The sequence below is a fragment of the Spermophilus citellus genome (assembly GCF_964194105.1).
Source record: "Spermophilus citellus genome assembly, contig: SCAFFOLD_55, whole genome shotgun sequence".
Lineage (NCBI taxonomy): Eukaryota > Metazoa > Chordata > Mammalia > Rodentia > Sciuridae > Spermophilus > Spermophilus citellus.
Window position 1 is genome coordinate 2381788 of NW_027672793.1, and position 19693 is coordinate 2401480.

At 34.4% G+C, this 19693-nt stretch overlaps 1 protein-coding gene across 1 annotated transcript in view; it reads left to right on the top strand.

Moving 5' to 3' along the window:
* LOC308640603 (cohesin subunit SA-1-like) overlaps positions 1-17483 on the top strand; it is a gene marked incomplete at its 3' end in the record, with an annotated part of 135692 nt that extends 118209 nt beyond the window's left edge. The window contains exons 10-13 of the mRNA XM_081312446.1: positions 3864-3971; positions 7052-7166; positions 14807-14924; positions 17389-17483. Coding sequence (XP_081168572.1) covers positions 3864-3971; positions 7052-7166; positions 14807-14924; positions 17389-17483 — 436 coding nt within the window. The remainder of the gene's footprint in view (positions 1-3863; positions 3972-7051; positions 7167-14806; positions 14925-17388) is intronic.
* Positions 17484-19693: the final 2210 nt, after the last annotated feature.

A 19693-nucleotide genomic window follows, 5' to 3' on the forward strand; every position in this document is an offset into this window, starting at 1 on the left:
AGTCTTCAGTCTTCATTTTTGGATGAATCATTGGGTATGTGTCACAATCTATGCTTTTAACCAGATTTTAATAGAAAAATAGCGGTTTGACCCAGTTGGAAGTTGAAAAAATGTTTGGTTTCATGTATCACATAATACAAAATTGCTCCCCACGAAGTAATACCAGGTGGAGTTATACATCTTGTCAAACTCCTTAATATGGGTTGAAGTATTCTTTTCCATATTTCTCCAACACCTCAATAGTGTACTCCATCAGATCCGGTTGTATCTTTCCTGTATGTCCATTATTTTTGGTTACTGCCTTGCCATACATAGTTACTTTGGAGCAGGATCTGGCTGACTGAAATAGGAGAGGTAATGGCATGGTTTGGGATCAGAGGGAACTGCCATTATTACTGAAACCATGGCACATCTCTGTTTTCCAGTTTTATTATAGAGAACTCAATAGTATATTTTTGTTTTCCACAAAAAAAAGTTTAAAGCTTTCCTTTCTATTTTATTCTGTTATCTCAGAATATGTTCTGAATGTTCTGGTCAATTTTTTGTATTTTATTAATATGTTTAGAAACATTAGAGCTGAGGAGGTTAGTCAGTGGTAAAGCATTTGCCTCATATGCACAATGCCCTGAGTTTGATCCCTGGCACTACAAAATAAGTAAATAAAAACAATTTATATACACATATTGCATATAATTGTATACATATTTATTTTTTTGAATTTATACATTGTTTCATTCATATTATTTCCTGTCTACTTTTTAAGGATAATGTATAAAAGTCTTATAATTGTTGCCTTACCTTTCCTCCTGAATGTTGATCATAAAATATTTTTCATAATCAATTATGAAGATTTTTTTTAAAGAGAGAGTGAGAGAGGAGAGAGAGAGAGAATTTTTAATATTTATTTTTTAGTTCTCGGCGGACACAACATCTTTGTTGGTATGTGGTGCTGAGGATCAAACCCGGGCCGCACGCATGCCAGGCGAGCGTACTACCGCTTGAGCCACATCCCCAGCCCTATGAAGAGTTTTATTTCCCCTCTAAAATCTATTTTAAAGTATTTGGCCCTTAGGTTTTCTGGTGAATTTAACCAGCTATTGATACCTTTGCGCTGAATAATACAGTATCCTGACATTCTAACCACTCATATATTTCAGTGGTATTGTCTGGAATTTGAGATGAGATCTGTATCATTAGACTGTATGTATATATATCTGGCTGTCTGCCTTTTTTATTTAGTTTCAGTACTTGGTCATTTAGACAGCTCATTTATTTTTTACTTTGATATTTCTTCTTCCTTTTTTTCCAGCAGGGTAATTATTTCAGTCTCCAAAGATTATCTAAATAAGTTAGATTTCTTCCTTCAAGGGTGTTTTCAAACCTTCTGAGACTTGTTTGCCTGGAAAAATTCTACTTTTCCCACAAATGTACAAGATTGAGTGGTTTTATAAATGCGTAGATTCTATTCCCAGTAGGGTTGGTGGGGAATGAATGAATAAACTACTGGGTTAGAAATGAGTGAGAATAGAGTTGTAAAGAAAATATAGAATTCGAGCTGGGGTTGTGGCTCAGTGGCAGAGTGCTTGCCTTGCACATGTGAGACACTGGGTTCAATCCTCGGCACCACGTAAAAAAATAAATAAACTAAAGACATTGTGTCCATATATAACTGCATGTTTATTAAGGGTGGAAAGAGCAGATAATGTCTTAATTTAAGTATGAAATTGTTAACACTATAGTTCTATCAGATATTCTAAATGCATTGGAGACATTGGTGCTTTTGTGAATTCCTCATAGATCTCTACAACTCCTGGCATTTATGTTTTCTGTGTGGAAGTTGTATGCCCTAAAGGTAGTTCTATTGGGTAGAGTCTTTTAAATCTATTCAAAAATGTTCCTTTTCAATATTACATACATGGCCTAAAGGAAATCAAGACCATTCGTGAATGGTTGAAGTACTATGCACTCCCTGGTATCCATACTCTCTTGTTTCTCCTACCGTGGACTGCTCCACAAACATTTTATCTTTAGAACTCTTTAATCCCTGCACCAGATACTAGTTTCTAAAATTTCTTATAGTTTTAAAGGATATTCATAACGTTTTCATTGAAATTTTCTGAAGCTTGGTATTCTAGATTAGCTTAGGGAAAGGCTTCAGAGTACCACAACACTCTGATATCTCTGTCTTTAAAGAAACCATATTAGTAACATATGGTGGAACCCCACCTACTGCTTGTAATCCCACCTATTTGTAATTGCACCTACTCTGGAAGCCTGAGGCAGTAATACCACAAATTCAAGGCCAGCTTAGGCAATTTAGCCAGACAGTGTCCCAAAATAAAATAGAAAGGCCTGAGGAAGTAGTGCAGTGGTAGTGCCCCAAGTTCAATTCCAGTAAATAAAGTTAGAAAATGAAGAAATTTTTTCTACCAATTATGTTGCTCAGTCTCCTAATTTCTAGTTACTTATTATTTTGTTGGGTAATAACCTAAGCATCCCAACCCAGCTTTCCTGTATCTGATAGCACGTGCATGAAAAAATTAATTTGACCTTGTTTTACTTGATTTGTGAGATCTCTGCCATACTAAAACTCCCAAAACTTCAGGAAAAGTTAAATATAACATCCTGTTACATTCCGTCCATCTATTCGATACACATTGTTTTCCTTTCATTTTTGAGCTTGGGTTCCTAAGATGTCATGTTAAATTGTTTTGTTTTGATGTTAAACTTAATTTTTGAGGGTATTAGCCAGTGGACTAATGATATCTAACTTGGGAAACAACCCTAGCCTTATACCCCTCCTTATAATTTTTGGTATAAATTGGACATAGATAGAGACATTTGTGCTTTAGAGCAAAAAGCCTCTTGTTATAATCTAATGCTCTTCTTTGGTAGTCTTAAAATTGTGTCTTTCAATTATAATTTCATAACCCCAAGAATATGGAATGGATAGATAAAGTAAGTTCATGGACTAGCCAGTCTACTTACACTTACTGTTATTTCCCAGCACCTATTGACAGTTGTCTTGTTTGCTAACACTACTCTGTTTTTCTGGCTTATAATATTGGAACAGAGATTATTGAGGGAAAAATGTTTCTAGGCTGACTACCATCCTTGATTTTTATTTTTCCTGACCAGATCATTCTAATTTTATATGATAGATTCCTCAACATCCTAGTTCCTGAGGCATCTCCAGATGTGAATTTGGGGCATGAGCTCTAAACCCCTACATGTTGTCAAAAATGTGTACATTTTTTTGTTTCCCATATAGTTGTTGTTAATCTTTAATTATATCAGACATTTTAAAACAGTCATAATATGGATATTCTTGGTGGGGGGAGTACTTAAAGACACATTATGACCAACTAAAAAATGATGCAGACTTTTTAAGAATGCCTGAATAGAAAGTTGAGAAAGGAATGGTTTTTCCTACAGAATCCATTTATTAAGAAGACCAAATAGTACTGTAAATATGGCGCTAAAATGTAATTTTAAAAATACAGTTCTGGAAAGAAGACTTATATAGCATAGTAATTTCTCTGAAACAAGGACAAAAATATTGCCAGAACATATCAACAAAAATCTTATGCACATTTAAAGAACTTAATAGTCATTGTATAAGAATATGTGTGTGTGGAAGTATTATATATTTTATTTTCTCCCTGTTTTATCTATATATTCTGAACATTTTATAATGATTGTGTCTTTTATATAGTGAAATAGTACTTTCAAAGTAAGATAAGGCGGAAACTAAAATCAGTGTGCCTTCAACTTTTATGTTGAACTTTCAAATTTTGAAATAACAGTAGAACTGAAAATATGTGCTTATTTTGGTTCAGCTGTTAACTTTCTGAAATTTTCAGTGGAAGTGAAGAAGCCCTTTCCAATGAAGACTGTGAAAATGTTTACCACTTGGTTTATTCAGCACATCGCCCTGTTGCTGTGGCAGCGGGAGAGTTCCTTCACAAAAAGTGAGTTATTTTTCAAAACTCATGTATTTTGTTTTTTTTTGTTGTTTTATAGAGTTAGTAGAAGAGAGTAGTAGTAATTGAACAGAGTATTAAAAAATGTGCATATCACCTTACTCAGCTATCATAGCTTCATAAACTTTACACATTATAAATTATATTCCTGAGAATGGTATGTCTTTTGATATATCTATTTTTCCCTGATATGTGAAAAGATGATTCACAGCTAGGTGGTGAAATTGGGAAAGTATATGAAGTTTATGAAAGCTCCCCAGGTAGGGCTGGGGATGTGGCTCAAGCGGTAGCGCGCTCACCTGGCATGCGTGCAGCCTGGGTTCGATTCTCAGCACCAAAAACAAAGATGTTGTGTCCTCCAATAACTAAAAACTAAATATTAAAATTCTCTCTCTATCTAGATAATCAATCTCAATCTCTCTCTCTCTCTCTCTCTCTCTCTCTCTCTCTCTCTCTCTCTCTCTCCCTCCCTCCCTCCCACCCCCCTTAAAATAAAAAGCTCCCCAGGTAATAATATTTCATTTTACTAATTTTTTTCTTTTAAAATTTTGAGTTCCAATCTTACCTTTTCAACATTTGTAATTTAAATGTTCTGTAGTATCACCTTCAAAATGCCTCCCCACTTTTCATGGTTTTTTTTCCCCTGTTCTCTCCATAAAAAACAGTAATCTATAGTGATTATGAAAGTTATATTTACAGTTAAAGTTTAAATTTTTTGAATTTTTTTAAAACTTGTTAAATTTATTTTGGCAAAGCATCAAATTAATGAGAATTTATAAGCATAAATACTTATGAAATACATTTATATTATGGTTTACTACTGTATGTTTTATAACAGTAGGATCATTTATTTTCATAATACAAACATATTGGTTATATGTGTACCTTTTGCTTTGTTTTTTTTTTTAATTGTTTTTTTTAGTTGCATTTGGACACAATACCTTTATTTCATTTATTTTTATGTGGTGCTGTAGATCAAACCCAGCGTCTTGCACGTTTTAGGCGAGCGCTGTACCACCGAGCCACAACCCCAGCCCCTATTTTTTTGCTTTTTTGATTGTGGATTTAACTTAGTGGCTTTGATTATTGGCAGGTGAACCTAAAAGTTTATTATGTACTAATCTGTGATTGTGCTACAGCACGAATGTAAATCATACACTGGGCAGTTGTTGCACCTGGATGATCAACTTTGATAATGAGCAGATCTGTCTCTTCTTCAAGTATCTACATCACAGTGCCTCAAGAACAGTTTTTTCTCTAAGTAGTTGTACTACTCAAAGTGGGAAAAGTTGTTTTATCTGTATCATTTGAATAAGTTTGAGATATTTGCTAACATTTGTTATATTGGGACACTTTACCTAAAAGTTTATTATTTGTTTGTGAAAATGAAGCCTATTCTTGTGGAAGTAAAAGAAGACTTCCTTAATTAACTGATTTTTAAGCCCCTGCCCTGGAGCAATTCACATTTTAACAATTTTTAATTTTTTAATGATTTCTTTAAACATTCATTTACCATTTAATATAATTACCTTTTAAATATTTTTTATTTACTTTAACATTTTTTAAAATTAAAATCTTAACAATATATAGCAGCCCCAGAAATTCTAGGATTATGTCAAAAATACTTGAATCTGTGCTTGTGCACACAGTATCTTAAAGTCTACAAGCCATGCACACGGTCTTAACCAGTCATCCAAATGATAGTAAACTGAAATGGATATTTTAAAGTCATCCAAAAATCCACATTTTTTTTTTTAGTTTAGAAGCCTAAGCTAACTTCTCAGTAATATATATATAATAAATGCATTATCCAAACTCGTATATTTTAGTTACCAAGGACCCTCAGAATTTTTATTTGCCACCCCTCTGAAAGCTACCCACAAAACAAAACCATCTCTTTTAACTATTGTGATAGCTGTATTCATATAGCTTCAAGATAAGGCTTATATGTCCCCCAGCCAAACAAAACACAAATTTTCTGTTGCAGTTTTCTATTTGGGATCTCTTTGTTTTCGTATCACGTGAAATTTTTCTTATTTTCTTCAGTTATTTACCTTTCATATGAGAGGCAAACTTTGACTTCCATATGTAAACTAGCCCATGCTATTTGTCTGTCTCCATGTTCTTATTTTTTATAAAAGCTGAGATTCTTTTTATAAAAGAATCAGGGTTTTGTCTTTGGTCACTGCTATATCCTTTTTTTCTAGAGCAATGACTGGAAATAGGGGACTTAAGGACCTTTAGCAGTCAAGTTTTATTAGAATAAGTCTACTTAACAAATGAAATTTTTCAGATAATTTCATAGTCATATTTTAGAAAGTTAGTCACTAAATGATACTTTTCTAACTGTAACATGAATGTCATTTTACTGAAAACATTTGGGTGAGCATTGTTAATTGGTAATAGGTTATAAGTAAGAGGTAATGATTAAAAATATGAATTTTCATATTTTCTGGAACATTTGGTTAAATTCTATAATTATGTGATTGTGAAATCAATATCTAAGAAAATAAAACTGAATTAGAGGACTAGGGACATAGTTCAGTGACAGAGTGCTTGCCTAACACACAGACGGCCCTGGGTTCAATCCCTAGCACCACTAAAGACAAAATCAACCTATAAAATTATGTACTCTAGTATTAATCATATAGGATATTATCAGTGCTTATATTTTACATTAATATTTGAGCATCGATTATTCAGTAAAATTTTCCTTGTACTTTTCTTTTTTTAACCACAAGTATCATTTTTTTATGTGTGTGGGTGGTGCTGGGGATTAAACCCAGGGTTTGTGCTTTCAAGGCAAGCACTCTACCAACTGAGCTACATCCCAGCCTCCTTGTATGTTTTATATATAGCTATACTTTAAGGAAATTTTCCAATCCAACCATTTTTTAACCTTTATATAAAGGTATCAGTAACATATTTTTGTTGAAATAGATTGGTAATCTGATCTCAGATTTTTTTTAAATGCTGAAATAATTTGTGTAATGAAAGAAAAGACTAACTGATATCCATGAGAATTTGTAATGCTCTTATTGTCATCCCCCCTCTCCCCCCCCCACCAGGCTGTTTAGCAGACATGACCCACAAGCCGAGGAGGCATTAGCCAAGAGGAGAGGAAGGAACAGTCCAAATGGAAACCTCATTAGAATGCTTGTCCTTTTTTTTCTTGAAAGTGAGGTAAAAGCAAAAAAATTAACATTTTATTTTTATATACTACATATTAAATAAAATTGTCATTGAATTTAAAATCAAATGAAAATAAGACCATTTCTACAAAGTTGTCTTTATAACTTGCTTAATTTTAGAATTAATACTCTACCTTTTGTGGAAGGAACTTCTGAATATATATGTAGAGCTGTATCAATATTGAGTATATAACAGTAATTGTTAAAACTTTTACACTATTACAGGGTTGCAATACTGCATACTATTTTGTTTTTCTCTTAAATATGTATCTTGTTTTAAATTACGTTATTAAACACTTTGGGAGTTGTCAAATTATTGAAACCATTAGTTTGATCATTTTTGAAAATTGCATTATTTAATAAGGAGTAGGGAAAGTATGAATTTAGATGTTTTAAACTGTTCTGCAATTCTCATAGCAGTGTTTTAATTGCTGTATCAGTTATCCTGTAAAGAGTTTTATAATTAACACTCAATGTACAATTAGTATCTGTTTTTGCAGGGAGACTATAGTTTTTCTCACTAAAATACTGTTTGATATTTTATTCTGTATTTTCTATTGGGGGAATGGTAATCCATACCTAAAGAACCCCTGAATAGCCAGGCACGGTGGTACAAGCCTGTAATCGCAGTGGCTCAGGAGGCTGAGACAGAAAGATTTTGAGTTCAAAGCCAGCCTCAGCAATTTCTCAATGCCCTAAAAGCAACCTAGCAAGACTCCGTCTCTAAATAAAATATAAAAAGAGCTGGGGATGTGGCTCAGTGGTTAAGCGCCCCTGGATTCTATTCCCAGTAGGGGTGGGAGTGGGGAATGAATAAACTACTGGGTTAGAAATGAGTGAGAATAGAGTTGTAAAGAAAACAGAATTCAGACTGGGGTGGTGGCTCAGAGGCAGAGTGCTTGCCTCATACATGTGAGACACTGGGTTCGATCCTTAGCACCACATTAAAAAATAAATAAAGACATTGTGTCCATGTATAAATAAAAAAAAGAAGAAAATATAGAAATATAAGACTCAACTTTATTTGGGCTATGAATGTTTTTGGTTTATGTTGGATTGTCAGGGATGAGAAATTTAAGATTCTGTGAATACTCAAACTTGAGAGTGCTGGTGGAACAGTATAGGGATGAGTTAGAGAAAGACAAATAGGTAGCTTATATGAAAATTAAAATCAGAGAACTGAATCATTGAAATGAAGGGGTGGGGGCTGTCATGGCAAAGCAGGGTAGAAAGGACAGTTGCCATAGATTTTTTAGTTGTAACTCTATAATAGACAAAGTAAAATCAGAAACAAACCATCTGGAGAGTTTTCATTTGAGTCAAGAATGTATTTAAGAATATATATAGTTTAAATGATATTTAAACTGTATTTAAGAATATAGTTTAAAATGTACATACAGATAACCTGGGGATCTTGTTAAAATGCTAGTTCTGATACAATGGCTCTGGATTCTTGAGATTCTGCATTTCTAACAAGCTCCTATGTGATATGCTTATGCTCTTGGTCCAGGGACCATACTTTGCATAGTAAGGGCACAATACATTATTTTCTTTACAAAACAAGTTTGGATATGTTATAAGATAAAATGAATGTGAATTTTTAAGAAAAAACACTTAATACCCAATAAATACTACACTTAGGATAACCCATTTCAAACTTTACCTTGAGTCCCCTTAGGGTTTAGAGGAATAGGATAAAAAGTATTATGAAACAGTCAAATCCTATCAACAGTAATTTTAAATATTGATAAGGATGGGTATGCAGATATAATTAAAGGAAATGTTTTGGATTTCTGGAAGCTCAAGAACTTTGACTTAATTTATTAAAAGGCGTAAGTACTTAGTTTTAGGCAGTTTTGCCTTTTATTTAAAGCAGTAATTTATGGTGTTTTTTATTGCTCTATTTTCAGATTGCATTACTGTATTACTTTGTTTATTGCCATTTACTAATGTGTTTCAGCAGTATTAAAATGTAATTCTTTTACATGGCATTCTTGTTGGCTGCAAAAGCAACTGCAAATCAGATTTAAGGGTTTCTGGTTGATTCTTGGTTTTTGGCTTTTATGGTCTTCTGTATTTCAGAATGATCATTCTTTGTGAAAATCTTTCTTCTTATCCTGTTGTACTAGTGTGTACTCAGAGCTGCATGTTTATTGAATTCATATTCTTATAGTATGATAGGATTCCAATTGTGTCCTACTCTGAATTTTTTATTGTAACGCATGTTCATTAGTAAAATTTTAGTAACAGACACCTGAAATGTTGAATTAACTAGACACTTTAGAAATCATAAGTAGGATGAGTCTTTTATAGATAAATTACAGATCACTTAACTGAACCAATTATCATTCTTTTCCTGGAATGTGAGATAAAATTATAAAATATTGAAAGGGATTTATAGTGTAGGTGAAATTATCTAGATAAAGAGATCTGCCTAAACTAGTTGTCAGTTTTCTTGCAGTACTCAAAGGTGACATTTTTAAGCTACCACAACCTTTATGATAGTCATTAATGTCTAGTGACAAAGTACCTTGTATTATAAATGCAAGCCAGACAGTAGGATAAATGGTATTTCAATTTGATAAGTTCAGATAACCCTATATGTAGTGTTCATATTATGATACTTTTCATAGAAAAGAAAGCTATTAACATTATTTTAGAACATTTTTTAAATAGTTTTTTAGTTGTAGATAGATACAGTATCTTTGTTTTTATGTGGTGCTGAGGACCGAACCCATGCCTCATGAGTGTGAGGCAAGCACTCTACCACTGAGCTACAGTCCCAGCCCCAGAACATTTTTGTAAAGTCTAGTGGTATGGTTACTCTCCTTATAGGCTTAAGGAATAATGAGACCAGTTGTGACAGTAATTTAACACAGAAAATTGAACAGTGTATTGATATATCCAAGAATTCTCATCTAGAGTGTTCATTCTTTGTGCATAAATAAGCTCTTTTGCTTGGGTTTTGTTTGTGTTCTTTATGATTTACCAGTGACTGCCTCTATTTTAACAGAGGTAAATACCCAATATAAGAGTATTTATAATAATTTTGAGATGATTACTTGAATTCTAAATGATATGCCATAAAAGAAATCACAGTAATGTACCATTATATAGTGAAATCCTTAAATATATTTATCTGACAGATTAGCAGATAGAAGAAACTTGATAAAATATTAAAAATAGTATAATGTTTGAAAGATGAATCAGAATATACCTAGAAAATTATAATTTTCATCACCAGGAAGATGAGATTAGTTTCTCTTAGAGGAAAACCAATAAAATAAATTATACTTTCATTTAACATAGTAAAAATCTACCTATATAAATAGAAATGTGATTTTAGATAATTTAAATTCCAAGTTTTGTTTGGGTTTAGTTTGGTTTTTAATAGCCACTGAAAATGCCTCAAGGCCTGCCTTCTCATAGCTTCATCTCTTACTCCTTAGTATAAAATGTCTGAAAGGTGATTGTAGTGACCTTTTATCCTTTCCAGCCATGTTAGAATTCTTTTTTTCTTTTTTCCTCAAACATGAATTTACCTGGTATTCTAATAGAAGTTTGAGAATACCAAGTTCTGTGACTGTCACAGATGCCTAAAGACACGTCAAGCCAGCTCCTGACTGACCATATTGTGTTGATTATTGTAACTAGAGTTGGTAAATTTACAACTCTTATCAGAAAATGATCCAATTTATTATCTTGCTTTTCTGATGTAAACGTTGAATTTTAACCTATTGGTTATTGATTTTAACAAAATACATTCTAGTGCATCCACTACCTTAGAGTCAGGTGAGTAAACTGTCAAAGAAGTTAGCATCTAGATTTACACTAATTTAAGCATTGAATTTTGCCTTTAGCTCCTCCACTGAAAACCTCAGGCTAAATTAGTCAAAATGAAAGAGGTATTATCAGTTCATCAGAAGAGTGAAGAGTGTGTGGAATATATAAAGTAAATGAGAAGAGACTGACTGAAAAAATCTATTAGCACTAGGTAACCCATTGCCCAGTGAGACAAAAATAGAAAATCCCTGTTTTAACTGAGGTGTTGCTGGAACAACTCAGAAATACAGTGAAGATGGTAGCAGCAGAGGCTAGTGAAGGGGTAATGCATAAATAGTAATTAAGTAGCTAGCTGTCCTTTAGCTGAGCGTATTTATCACTTTAGAACTGTTGGTCCATACATTTGGGGTATATAAAATGGAGCTGAAAAGGAAAGCAGTGAAAGCTTCCAAAATTTTATGACCACCAACAGGGACAGGAAAATTTTGCATATAAAAGAGAAATTGTATATCTGTACAATAGAGGGGATTCCTGCCTGATCACAGATTCCCCTTTCCTGCTCCACCAAGGAAGCCAGAACCTTGCTATCAGTGTCAAGGAAGGATTCTAGTTAAAACTGTTCATGAGTATAGACTCATCAACATTTAAATTAGCAACCAAGAGTCTTTAAAATTGACAAATGAACATAAAATTCAACAGATTGACGAAAAGATTTAATTCATACTGCCAAATAGGTGAAGAGGCTTATAAAAGAGGAAGAGAATTCACATGAGTTAAAATGGTTTCTAAAATTTAAGGAGGAAAATCAATAAATTGCTTCAGTAGACACAACCAAGGATTGGCTACAGATAGAACCAAGGGATTTTTTTCTAGAAAGCAATACAAAAGATGAAAGAAAGGAAAAAGATGAGAGAGAGGTAGAAAGAATGGAGGAAAGGAACTAATCAAATGACAAAAAGTTAACCACTCATGAACTCTATATGTAAAATATTACTTGAGTATGTTTTCTAGCAAAATAGAGAATGAATACAATAAAAAGAAATCAGGAATATAAGAAACTGGGTGAACAAATAAGTGAAAAAGTTTAAATAAAGCTGAGCCTATGTAGAAATATAATGTTCAGATTAAATGAAAAGTAAAGAAATATGCTAATTGGGCTGGGGATGTGGCTCAAGCACCACATACCAACAAAGATGTTGTGTCCACCGAGAACTAAAAATTCTCTCTCTCTCTCTCACTCTCTCTCCTCTCTCACTCTCTCTTTAAAAAAAAAGAAATATGCTAATGATCTTTAATGGAAAAGTATAAGTCAAAATAAAGCTAAAAATGAAAGATAAAATACTAAAGAAAATGGCACAGATAAAATATTAAAGAAAATGGCATAAGTTAAAGCACAGAAAATAAAATACCAGAAATATTTCTAACATCAGTAATCCAGTAAATGTAAACAGGCTAACATTCTGTATTAAAACACAGATTGTCATTAGGAGTTGAAATAAAGAAATAAAACATAGCTATATGATGTTTACAAACACACTTTAGTTAAAATAATACCAGGATTTACAAATAAAAGTCCAGATATAACAAGAGCCCTCAGAAAGAAAACAGGACAATATCAAAAAATAAACCAGAATTAAAAGACCAGAAGCATTAAGAGGGATAAAACGTGGATCTATTTATAAAAGGTATAATCCACTAGATATATATATTGTAATTCTAAATATATATCTTATTTATGGAAATGTGCATCTACACAGTCAAATAAAAGCACATCTATATAGCATGTTCATTTTTATAATAGTAAAATGGACATAACAATTTTTTTTAAGCGTACAGTTCAGTAGCATTAAGTGCATTTACATTGCTCTACGGTCGTCACTGCCATCCATCTCCATAACTTTTTCAAATCTTCCCAAACTAAAACTATGTCCATTAAACTATAACTCTTCATTTCAGCATAGTCTTTAACAGAAGTGTTGAAACTATTATTCTTTTTTTTTTATTGGTTGTTCAAAACATTACAAAGCTCTTGACATATCATATTTCATACATTAGAATCAAGTGGGTTATGAACTCCCATTTTTACCCCAAATACAGATTGTAGAATCACATCGGTTACACATCACGTTTTTACATACTGCCATATTAGTGACTGTTGTATTCTGCTACCTTTCCTATCCTCTACTATCCCCCCTCCCCTCCCCTCCCATCTTCTCTCTCTACCCCATCTACTATAATTCATTTCCCTCCATGTTTGTTATCCCATTCCCCTCATAACCTCTTATATGTAATTTTGTATAACAATGAGGGTCTCCCTGAAACTATTATTCTTTTTTGTGCTTTCATATTCATTTTTAACACCTAGTTTTGTATTACTTGTGCCTGTCATTGTTGGAATGATGTTACTGATGGTTCAAGAATAGTTTCTCATGCTATATGAGTTCGGAAAGTTTAAAATACCTTAATGCAAACCTTTGCCCGTGTTCTTTTGAAGCAGAGATGATCATTATTATCTGCTCTGGCTTTAATAAAATTCATTGGGAGACTATGTGTGTGTTTGTGTGTGTGTGGTTTTCCTAATGCACTTCTGGAGCCAGTGTGCAAGATTTAAAATGCAGTAGAAATGACGTACGGAACCAGAGTCAATGAAATCAGAGCATTAAACAAGTTATTAAAATTTACATTGAAGTTTAGAATATGGTAGAATTAGTAAGGGAGGTGAGAAAGAAAACTAAAGTACTTTTTGGGCTGTCCCTACTGATGAGAAATATGTTTTGTCAAAGACAAGTACAATCATATATAACAAATAACAGTTAAAGGCTGGGATATAGCTAAGTAGTAGAGCACTTGCTCAGCATGCATGAAGCCCTGGGTTCAATCCTCAGCACTGGGAGGTATGGGGGTCAGTAACGTGAAATAATATTTATCCTTTATATGTGCTATTCACTGTTTTTATCTCTGTTTCAACGCACTTAACTAGTTTAACAACCCAAGAATGAGTTGCAGTCTATAGTTTGAAAAACACTGATTCCTAGAATTGTTTATCTGGGTATCATGAGCCTCAAAGGCAGGCTGTCTTTTATATAAGGGTGGAAATTATGAGTAACAGAAACTGGGACAGTGCCAACACCTTCTTCACTCCCATTGCCTGAAGGGCTTCTTTGTCAAAGTATAGTATACTTCTTTGTCAAAGTATAGTACACTTCTTTGTCAAAGTATAGTTTAATGACTAACAAGTGGTAGAGTTTGTCGTGAAGTATTTGATAAGGAACTTTAGTGTGTTTCTTTACTGTGGGATCATGGGTCACTTGTGTAAAGAGAGTAATGACCAGAAAATGAAGGTGAGGTGATAGATGCGTTGAGTTAAATGGAAATGAAAGTAGATAAAGAAGAGAGGGAAATAACTTATGTTTTTTACTTTTTCACCAAGTTGAGGCTAGTACTGAAGTTTCAAATGGAAATCTGGGAGAAAGTAATAAATTTCCTAAAAGAAAATAGTTAAAAAGAGATGACCAATAGTAGTGAAAAGTGACCTAAATCCAGCTTATAATTTCAGGGATTCTGCTAAGTAGCAATCTACTATCAATTTCCTCATCTGTAAATTATGTCATTAGTCTTTAAGAGATCCTTAATTTTACTACTGTTCATGTTTGAAAAAAAAAGATTCTACATACTATATCCACATTATTGACGGTGGAATATGAATATATATGTTATTCTCCACATGGTTCTTAGAATCATTGACACCAAGCCATTTTAATTATAAAGAAAATGGTTTATTAACTTGCAGTACTAATAGTGATTTCTTTATTAAATGTTCTTTAGTCACACTTGATTTGTTAATTTTAGTTACACGAACATGCAGCCTACTTGGTGGACAGTTTGTGGGAGAGCTCTCAAGAACTGTTGAAAGACTGGGAATGTATGACAGAGTTGCTATTAGAAGAACCTGTTCAAGGAGAGGAAGGTATAGTATTTGACAAGTTGGTTCACAGATTGTTATGTTTTCATTTATAATCATACTATCCTATATAGATCACGTCTTAAAAATGAATGCCATATATCTTTTTCTCAATAGAACAGTTTTCTGTAACAAGGAAGTCTCTATGGTTTAACATCTTTCCATATTAGCACTGCTACCATGCTGCACAAGGGCTTTAAAAATTCTTGTGTTACGTAGTATTCAAAAAAGTTTTCTTTATGCTGATTTGACACAAAATATTGATATTACTCAATGTGAAAAAAAAGTGCATCCAGGATATTTTTGCTGTTTGATATGTAAACTTGGAAAAACTTTGATACTTTTTTTTTCTTCTCTGTCTTTTCAGGGAGAGGGTACTAGGGATTGACCCCAGGGTCTTGTGCTTGCTTATCACACAGTATACCACTGAGCTACATCCCCAGCATTGAGAATGTGTGATTTAATTAAAGCACAATCTTCCCCTCTTTCATTATATTTTCTTATCCTTTGTCTCCTTTTCTCTAAAAGTAGAGATAATTTTCCTTAAGTAATTAATCCATACTTTGGAGGATTAAGAAAGATAATATACTATTGATTATTTGTTCTGCTTCCACTACCCTCCTAATGGTTCGACCCTTTGAAATATTATTGTAAGATCAGAATGAGCCCTCCCCTGCATTTGACTGTGCAAACAGGTCACTAACAGAGTGACCATCTCCTATACCTATTCCAGCTTTGATTCAGTGGGAGAAACATAGATAGACATCATCTACCCACATACACTCCCATAAACAAGCTCAGTTTGCCTTTGTTAAGTATAACTTGAATATCTACTTCACATTCTCTTCCTTTATCTTCCCAAACTTTCTTTTAGCAATTTTATCTAAATAAACACCATTGTGCTTTATGCAGTCTTCTGAATGATAGTATAACAAATATTATTTTTATTGAGCATTAATATCTACTGCTAAATAATAAACCACCTCAAAGAACAGTATCTTAAAATAACACTGCTCACTGTTTCCCACAGTCCTGAGTGTTGGGTGGGCAGTTGTTCTGCTGGTCCCTCCTGGAGTCTGCCTTGTGGCTGTACTCAGCTGGTGGCAAAGTGAACTGGGGGATGAGGGTCACTGCAGCTGTGGGCCAGTGTGCCCCAGTTCTCCCCCAAAGGTTAACCTGGGTTTCCTCATGGTGGGGTATTCTCGAGCATTTCAAAAGACCCTTTTAAGAGAGAAGAAACCCAAGCTGCCAGTCCTATTTCTTTTTATATGTATATTTTTAGTTGTACATGGACACAATACCTTTATTTTATTTAGTTATTTTTACGTGGTGCTGAGGATCAAACCCAGTGCCTCACACATGCTAGGCGAGTGCTCTACCACTGAGCAACAACCATAGCCGGCTGCCAGTCCTCTGAAGGTCAGGCTTAGAAGTCTCAGACTGTGATTCCTCTGTGAAGTGGGACTGGGAGTGTCTTTCCTAAATGGTTCTTCAGGCGTTAAACTATCATCAGAAACCTAAATACCTAGGGTAGGGAAAGAGGGCCAATGCTTTTCAGAATTAGTATTAAGGAATCGAATACACCATTCACTAGAATTTCTAATAATGATTTGTATTGCCAGGTTTATGTTCTTTAGAGTAAAAGGCTCAGGGATTATTCCAGTTGAACTGGGCTGACTGAGCTGTGCAAAATAACCACACAAGAGACACAAATACGGTTTTCTTTGGTATTAGCTGTGAAGGCTCCTCTGACCATAAGGGTCCGCAGGAAGAGAGAGAGCGAGAGCACGTGCTGACCCCTTTTATTGAGGAGAAGCTATTCAAATGAGGCCAGGGGTCAGGTTTCAGGGGGCTGAGTCTATCTTCATGATGTCCACTGTCAGCAGGTTGACTGACACCTGGGTAGGCCTCACCCAAGCGCACCCTAAGAGAAGGGGACACACACAAGGCACTTCCATGGAAGATTCTATCCTAAACAGGGCAAGGGGTTATATTACAAAGGAACAGGTGAGCATAGCTCCACCCATGGGGCTGTAGCAAGACACACCCATGCACGAGACACTGACCCTAGCATCCAAGAAAGGTGGTGAAAGCTCTGCCTCATTTCTGTGACTGAGCACCTCAGCACCCAGCCAGGGAGTGTGACTCAGTCACGTGTGAGGTTGGTCTCCCACATTGCATCTATTGGGAAAAAGGTTTATAAAAAAGACAAATAAGAATTGGGGGTGTTTTAGAAATTTCATTCTAGTTTTCTATTGCTATGTAGTAAACTGCTTTAAACTTTCATAGCATAAAATAAAAGTTTACTATTTCTCACAGATCTATGGGCCCAATGGTGGCAAGAACTCCTAACAAATTTATTATTTTTGTATGTTTAGAAAAGATACTGTCAAGTTCTCCCTAAATTCCTGACAATTAATATTCAAAGATACCATTTCTTATGATCTCTTTTCCTGCTGTCTCACTTTAGTTATTTTGGAAGATTTCACCACCTGTTATATCTTTAAGGAGGGAAAACATCTGAGAATGAAAAGAGGTCATGAGTCCCTGTGTCCCAGTGAGTGACCACAGATGCAGACAGACCTTCAGAGAAAGGACTGACCTCCTGACTTCGACTTCTGAAACCAGCCCCCCATTCCTATGTTTCCTGGAGAAAAGTTCCTACCCTCGCTGAACTCCAACTTGTTTCTCCATAAAACTGGGGAAGGAAGCTGGCCCTAGATGTTCTCCATACTTGAAATTCAATGCATTTAAAAAAAAAATCATTTGGCCCTAAAAAGGGTCAAATATTTCCTAATTTCATTTTTGCAAATTTTTTGAAGGTTAGGAAAATATATATGGACAGTTATATACTCTAACATAGAAATCCACACAGAACCTAAATTGGTCTTGGGTTTATAAAACATCTGAAAACTTTATAACTGGTAAGACTGTTTTTTGGTAGAAAATGTTAGTATGATATTTATTACAAACTAAGATGATTTATAATGGTTCCTTTCTAATTCTAAAAGTTTGATTTCATGTTAAGGTTGAACTTACATCTGTGGACCATTTAAAGATTCTTTTAAAATACTAACTTACAGGAGCATGTTGTTTAATTTCCATGTATTTTCTAAGATTTCTCCTGTTGTTGATTTCTAGTTTCATAGTGTGGTCTGAGCCAATGCTAGACATTATTTTGATCTTCTTAAATTTGTTTTTTGGCTCAATATATGATCTATCCTGGAGAATGTTCCATGTTCACTGGGAAAATGTACAGTGTATTCCTGTTGGATGGAGATTTCTGTATATGTCTGTTGGGACTATGTGATTAAAAATGCTATTCAAAAAAATAAATAAAATAAAAATAAAATATTAAATTATACTGTTTTACAGAGCAGGAAGATAAGAATCTGAGTATCACTCTTTTGTGATGCAAGTCATTTTGTGGGAGGAGAAACAAGGAGCTGGAGACATTCTTTTAGGGACATTAAGCTCCCGTGTGTAGAAGGGGATTGGACCAAATAATGAGGTGCTTAGAAATTACAGTAACTGGATAGTTAAAGGAACTTGGATGCTGGTTTGGAGAATGTAGGGGGCCATCCTAATTACCATCCAAACTTAAATAATGACATCTGCTGAGAAAGACATTTTAAATCACTTTACCTGATAAAGCTAGGTAGACGTTACTAAGTTTTATTTACAGTCTTCAATTCAATGGAAGGCATTCCCTAGCAATTATAGCCCTTGTTCAGAACTGCTGACCCTGAAGTAGTAAAGTTTCTATTGCTAGAAATATCAAACAGAAGCCAGATGGCTCCTTGGCAGATGTAAAGGCCAGGAACAGAAAGGGCACCAAAGAGGAAGTATAAATAATTCATAAGCTAATGGAAAAATACCCAGCAGCATGGGCAAACCAGCAAGTGTAAATTCAGACATCGGTAAGATTCCTTTTTTTTTTTTTGCTTATTAAAATTGGTCATAGTAAGAAAAATAATTCTGATGAAGATTTGGTGAGCAATCAGTCTCCAGTATTGTTGGTAAGAATACAAATTTGCTCAGACTTCCTAAAAAGCGGTTTAAACAATGTATATCAAAAGCTTTAAAACTATTTAAGCCATACAATGTGGATATTTTAACATATTTATGAATTATGAAAAGTATCAGCTATATTTATCTCGTTGTAGTTAAATGAAAAACAAGGAGTATTTTTATGTTTTAGAAACATGCGAAAGTATAAATGAAATACTGATGTCTAGAATGAGGTTCAAGATTATCTATTGGGGATTGGCTGGGCCTGCATGTGGCATGGATGGAAAGTGATTGGTTATATACGGATCATGGTGGAAGCTGGGGAATGGGTAGGAACTGCTTATCCCCTCCATTTTTTACATGAATAAAGGTTTCCATTCCTCCCCAAGTGGATGTGGCCTTCATTCTATGGCTAAGACCAATGGTCTCCATGCTGCAAAATGGAGCTGACAGAAAACACAGAAAAACCCCGAGATGCCAGTATCTCATATCAGGCAGCAAGTGCATGGGGGACCTGTGATCAGGAGGGCATGCAGCGGAACTTTGAGTGACACAGTGTGATCTGGCTTTTACTCCTTCACTCACAAATGTGTGCTCCAGGAATGCTGTCTCCAGCTTCTGGCCTGAGGCAATGATGTAGGTGAAGGATGGACCTTGCTGTGCCATCCTTATTAGTTTCCAGAGCCCAAGAGTCCACTTCCTGGCTGGCACATTTTCAGAATCTCGATAGTGGAAATAAGAGGCAGTAGGGAAAGTGTGTTTCT